General features: G+C 32.2%; 1 protein-coding gene across 1 annotated transcript; it reads right to left on the bottom strand.

The window, feature by feature from the left end:
- Positions 1-2,508: 2,508 nt before the first annotated feature.
- LOC142610060 (UDP-glycosyltransferase 73C4-like) lies at positions 2,509-4,341 on the bottom strand. The gene has a single exon (XM_075781771.1). The coding sequence runs from the start codon at positions 4,164-4,166 to the stop codon at positions 2,685-2,687; it is 1,482 nt and encodes a 493-aa protein (XP_075637886.1). The 5' UTR covers positions 4,167-4,341; the 3' UTR covers positions 2,509-2,684.
- Between the last annotated feature and the right edge of the window lie 2,488 nt (positions 4,342-6,829).

Genomic DNA, 6,829 nt, shown 5'->3' on the forward strand with positions numbered 1-6,829 from the left:
AACCACCTCAGATCCCACCGTCACACCAACCTCCAATACTTGTACAATAAGCTTCTCATTAAAAAATTGTTCAACAAACAAAGGCCAAGTTAATTATCTTGGTTCTTCTACTTCTTTTTATTTTTTATTTTATTTTTTGGTCATGGACAACTTTGTCCAATTATTTTCTGAAGTGTCACATTCATGTTCTCACCGATGTGAATTATGAAGTCACAAATCCTCAAAACTAAGGCCCACTTTACTATGAGTTGTTGATGTTGAGATTTGAAGCTGCAGACATACTGTCAAAATAAATTTGACACCAAAAAAAAAAAAAAATCTTATCAAATATTTTATGATAAATATCAATACATTCAAATAGAATATTCATAAGAGTTATCAATAAAATAAAAGATTTATGGATACTTAATACATAAGGCACACTTTGTTACACACCACTATTTACTATTTCACAAACTACTTATATCCTCACACTCATTTGCTATCTCACTACACTTCTTAATTATTGGATAGCTATATCACTTCTTTCTTATTGGATAGTCACTTCTTGGATTCAAGCCAACAATTTTACCAGTCAAAAATTACAACTAAAGTAAGAACCTTTCCTTCTCACCTAACCATGAAAAACATGCAAGGTATAATCACACATGCACGGAAGTTATCACCGGCCTAATGCTGTAGAGTTGGTGATGACTCTACAGTTGAAGGCTTGTACTAGACAAATGTTTTAGGCTGCTACAAGAACTCTAGAGTCCATCGCCGCTAGAGGGGTCTAGGATAATGGGAAATTAATTTCTTAGTTCTACTTATAATAAAAAATATTGATTAGTCATGCTATTTGAGTCTTTTGGCTAAATATTGCAAAAAATGAAGTTTTTTGTTGTTATAGGCACTGTTCAAAGTTATTTGGTAAAATGAGGAAAGAGAATGAATTTCGGCAACGCTGTTGCCGAAATTGCATAAAAAAGTATGAGAGAGAAATAAATTTGCAGGTGATGACAGTATTTGAATTTCGGTAATCCCATTACCGAAATTCCTGCTGCCCAAACCATTACCCGGGTGAGTGCCCAAATAAAAACAATTGTGGCAATGCCATTGACGAAAAAAAAAAAAAAAAAAAAAAAGTCAATTGTGGCAATGGCATTGCCGAAAATGGGGAAAAAAGTATTAAAAAAAAAAAAAAATCTATTGTGGCAATGGCATTGCCGAAAATGGGGGAGAAAAAAAAATTGTGGCAACCAAGTCGCCGAAAATGGAGGGAAAAAAATGCTTCGTCCACAACATTTTTCACAACAAATTACAAGTGGTTAGTTGTTATTGGTTTAAATTTAAACTTAATACTAAGATAACTTTTGTGCCCCAATAATAACAATCAGTAACAACCTGCCAATTAGGATTTGTTGTAAAAATATTGTGAAAATATTGTAGACGTATCATTTCTCAAAAAAATCATGGTGCCGAAATAGAAGGAAAAAAAAAGTGGCAAATTTTTTTTTTTCCCTCTATTTCGGCAATGCAATTGCCACAAAACAATTTGCCACTTTTTTTTTTTCCCTATTTTGACACTACGATTTTTTTTAGAAATGATACATCCACAACATTTTTACAACAAATCATAACTAGCAGGTTGTTACTGATTGTTATTATTGGGGCACAAAAGTTATCTTAGTATTAAGTTTAAATTTAAACCAACAACAACTAACCACTTGTAATTTGTTGTGAAAAATGTTGTGTACGAAACATTTTTTTTTCCCTCCATTTTCGGCGACTTGGTTGCCACAATTTTTTTTTCTCACCCATTTTCGGTAATGCCATTGCCACAATAGTTTTTTTTTTTATTACTTTTTTTACCCATTTTCGGCAATGCCATTGCCACAATTGATTTTTTTTTTTTAATATTTTCCCCCATTTTCGGCAGTGCCATTGCCACAATTGACTTTTTTTTTTTTTTTTTTAACTTTTCTCCCATTTTCGGCAATGGCACTTCAATTGGTTTTTTTTTTTTTTTTTCTTTTCTTTTCTCTCATTTTCGGCAATGGCACCTCAATTGGTTTTTTTTTTTTTTTTTTTCCATTTTCGTCAATGGCATTGCCACAATTGTTTTTATTTGGGCACTCACTCGGGTAATGGTTTAGGCAGCAGGAATTTCGGTAATGGGATTACCGAAATTCAAATCCTGCCATCACCTGCAAATTTATTTCTCTCTCATACTTTTTTATGCAATTTCGGCAACGCTGTTGCCGAAATTCATTCTCTTTCCTTATTTTGCCAAATATATTTGAACAGTGCCTATAACAACAAAAAAGTTCATTTTTTACAATATTTAACCAAAAGACTCCATGATATTTGGCTACTTGTCTCCATTGACCCATCTTTTAATGAGTTTTCTTAATATCAAAATCACACTTAGTATTCACTGACATTTGATTTTATTTTTCACTTTGAATGCGCAAGAAATTAGTTATAAATTTTGACCCTATGAAGTGACTCCACCAAAAACAATCAATCAATCAGAAATAAAATACATGATTTTATCATTTATGAGAAGATTGAGATTCACCCATACTCTTGGGGGCTAAATACAATTAATCCAACGTTTAGATTTCTTTCGTACTTGTTTTATTTGCATTAAAGCAAGAACACGTCATATCTCTCTCTCTCTCTCTCTCTCTCTCTCTCATGCCTTAATAGCTTGATTTTTTTTTTGCTTGTTGCATGATGTCTTCAAGAAGCAGTGTAATGTTAAGGTAAGAAGATCCTCCCTCTTCAATTGCCTCATTTGCCATCTCTGCAAGCTTTCTTCCTCTTTCTCTTCTCTTTTCTTTTTCTTCTCCTTCACCCATCACCATGTCTATAGCCTCCTTGACATTCTCCCTCTTTACCATCACCCCAAAATTCTCTTCCTCCCCCAAGTGTATAACCACCTTAGCTCCCACTCTTACACCAATCTCCAATACCTGTACAATAAGTTTCTCATTAAAAAACTGTTCAGCAAACAAGGGCCAAGTTATCATTGGGATGCCAGCAGAAATCCCCTCCAGTGTTGAATTCCAACCACAATGAGTCAAGAACCCACCAATTGCTGGATGCGATAGTATTAGTACTTGTGGTGCCCAACCCCGGATCAAGAACCCTCTTCCTTTCACTCTTTCTTCAAAGCCATCTTCCAATAACCATTTCTCCATTTCTTCTCTTTTATATCCACCTCTTATTACCCAAATGAATGGCTTTTTCGATTTTTCCAAGCCTAAACCAAGCTCTATCAATTGTGGAGGTGTAAGGCGACTAAGGCTTCCTAGACATGCATATATTACAGAACCTGGTGCCCATGAATCAAGCCACTTCAAGCACTGGTTTTCATCTATGGAGGCCTTGTTACCCCTCTGGGCCTTGTCCAAGCTCTCCTTGTTGCATAGAGACACTGGACCAACGCACCATATCTTTTCTCCTTTTGCCTTTCGGTATTCCTGGACATATGCTGGTTCCAACTCTTCGAAACTGTTAACTAGCAGTCCATATGCTCCTGCTTCAGCTTCTCTCACCTTTTCACGAAAACCAATCAGATCTTTATTTAAGCCTGGATTGAAGTTCCCAGGTAGCTGAGCTTTTGTGAATTCAATTTGATCTGGCAACCCGGGGACGACAAAAGGTTGTGAATTAGAAACACTCTCGCAGACCTTGGAAACGTGTAAATTGTGAGTGCACAAGAGATGGAAACAGTTTGTCCCATCGAACAAAATCCTTGGAACATGAAACTTGTTTGCAGTCTCAGCTGTCCATGGTAAGTGCTTATCAGATATTATGCAGGATGGAGAGGGGTTGAGCTCTTCAAACAACTGCTCTAGCGGTTGCTGCAACAAGCTCATCCCTGTCATAAAACTTTTGGTAAAGCTTGGTGAAGGTAGAGAGTCTATGCTTTCACTTCCTTCTGGCAAACCAACCTCAGCATATGGAAATTGAAGTTCAGCAATTCTGATGGGTAGCCCAGATTGAACAGCTCGATCTATGGTGGTTTTAATACGGATGGCATTGAGTGGTGTGGTGATTATGGTGACAGCTACATTACGCTGTGCCAATATTTTGGCTATGTCAGACATAGGTATAAGGTGGCCCTGCGCAAATAATGGTATCAATACAAAGTGGAGCTGGTGAGGTGGTGAAGCCATCGTTAAATTTGCTACTTTGGGAGAGATTAATGATGAATACGATATATGAAGCTCTTAAAATTCTGTTTTATATAATTTTATAGTGCCTCTGATGTAGTGTCTCTTTCTTCTTTTGGTTTGGGCTTTGTGCCAGTGACGTAAGAGCATACATAGGCTTATAAAGACTAATTGCACAATGATCTAGGGAATATGGACTTATTGTCATTTTTTTAGATTTTTTTATTCTTTGTTTAACCTTAAGATTAGAATGCAACACATCTGTTCTTATAGAATTATAAAAATAAAAGAATGCTTTCATAAAAAATAAATAAATAAATAAAAGAATGCTTTCATAAAAGTAATTAAATAAATGCTTTTAGGACTCCCTCCCATGGCCAAAAGTTAGCTTATGAAGGTGTAGATGTCTGTGGGAGATTTATTAGACTTTGCACTTTGGTGGTGATTTGAACTGGGTGCGAATGGATTGAGGAGCACCCTCAGTTCATTGAGAGTGCTATCTTATCTGATGTATTCATTGTCTTTCTCTTCTTCCTGATTGAAAAGACATACAACTTTCTCAGATAAAGAAAGACAGCACTGCAATTACACAGCTATTCACATTTTGTTGCTTCCCAGAAAAATGACAATATGAGGGACAAATTCTAGGACACCTCAGTTGGAACTTGGAATTGCTCTAGCACCAAAACTTTTGTACTAGTTTACCCCAAAAAACTTTTGTACTATCATTTTTGTCACACCACTGTTTTGTATCCACTCGCGTCAGTATAAAAGTTTATGTTTTCTTTTTGGTTTAAATTTTTTTTTTTTTCATTTTATATGACTATTGACTAATTTTTTTGAAAATTAGCATTATATCTCTGCGATGCACGACTTAATTAAAATTTATATGTAAATAATTATTTTATTAATTTACTTAAAATAAAAAATAAAAATAAATAAATATTTTACTTTTAAGTTACCCAATAAATACATGTTGTGTGAGACTAAAGTATCATAAAATGCATATATATATATAATGATTTTCAATAATACATTGAACTTTAAAACTCAATTAATCACATATATTTAAATGAAAAACAATTGAATTTAATAGTTAAAAACTATCCAAAAACAATAATGAAATCATGTTTAAGAAGAAACCTCAATTCAATAATTAAGAATAATCTAAATCACCACCGCACACCCTTGGTGAGATGGTCACTCCACAAGTACAAGTGCTTGTGGAGTGTGGGGGGCAAGGGTCGGGGTTCAAGTCTTCAGGATAGAGCTTCACACACATATACACTTAAATTAGGCTAGAATAGAATTCTATTTTGTATAAAAAAAAATCTAAATTATTAAACATTTAAAAATTCGAAGTAAAGAGACTCATATGAAAATTTAATTTTTGTCCTTGGAAGCATGTAAGAAGACATTGAAACTTGAGTAAGTTTCACCCTACCAAGTTTAAGTCTTATGCGTTGCACGCTACATGTGTGTATATATACATGAAAAATTATTTGAATTTAACATTTATTGTAAAATAGAGGTGGTGTAGTCTTACTCCTGTCTAGCTACTTCTTATTATAATCCCTTTGTTTTGCAGGGAAAGAGAGAAACGCTTCTTTTAAAGATAAAAAAAGTTAGCATATAATATATAATAACTAAGATATTAATCTTTGGAAGTGGTATCTCATATAAATTAGTATTTCAATTGTGGGTTTTAGTAATTAGAAGTTAGCGCATAGTAGTTAATAATTAGAAAATTACTTTGAAATTTATTTAAACCAATCCCTTAAAAAAATTTAGTAGAGTTTAAATCACGTTAATAAATTATCTCTTTATTCAATTTTTTTTTTTTTTTAATCATGTTAACAAAAAGTTACTGATAAAACTATTATTAGTAAACATTTCTTAGACTTATCTATTAGCTTTGTTGCCAAATTTATATAAACTCTTTTATTTTATTTTATTTCTTTTTTTAAGAATATAACACAACCAAAAACCTATAAACAACAATTTACATTCAATATAAAGAATGTAATCAAACTTATTCATAATTTAAAATTAAGAAATTAACACAAATTATAAATTAAGATATAAATTTAGAAAAAAAAAAAAGAATAAATCTGTTTGTTTTCTCTATCACTTTGAGAGATGAAAGTATGAGTATGTAACTAAAACCTAAAAAAATTATTGTAGAAAATAATAAATGAGTGCAAAAGTTTAATATTATAAATTGGGTTAAAACGTATGTGAGAAGTTTTTATTAATTTTTTGAAGTTAAAGAAAAATAGCTTAAACAAAATGAAAAAATAATAATGAAGAAAGAATGCATATCTGTTACGGGATTTAGGCATTCACATATTGGAATAAAATTCACTTCAAAAAGGATATATATATATATATATATATATATATATATATATATATAGGTAGAGTTTCATTTGATATATAATTTAAATTCAACTGGAATTAAGATTTCTAATCAATTTGTTTGTTGCTATCTCATAAATCCCATAAAAAGTGGAATAAAAAAAGTTCATATGTACAGACAGAAAAAAGAAAACATTTTTTTTTATGGAAAAAAGGAAACTTATCTTTTATAACCAAAAAAAAAAAAAAAAAAACGTTTTTTTTTTATATGGAAGAACAAACGTTTATTATATATAGATACTTTTTTT

The sequence above is a fragment of the Castanea sativa genome, chromosome 9 (genome assembly GCF_040712315.1).
Source record: "Castanea sativa cultivar Marrone di Chiusa Pesio chromosome 9, ASM4071231v1".
NCBI lineage: Eukaryota > Viridiplantae > Streptophyta > Magnoliopsida > Fagales > Fagaceae > Castanea > Castanea sativa.

Coding starts and splice junctions, on each gene's coding strand:
- LOC142610060 (XM_075781771.1), bottom strand. CDS start 4,166: ATGGCTTCACCACCTCACCAGCTCCACTTTGTATTGATACCATTATTT.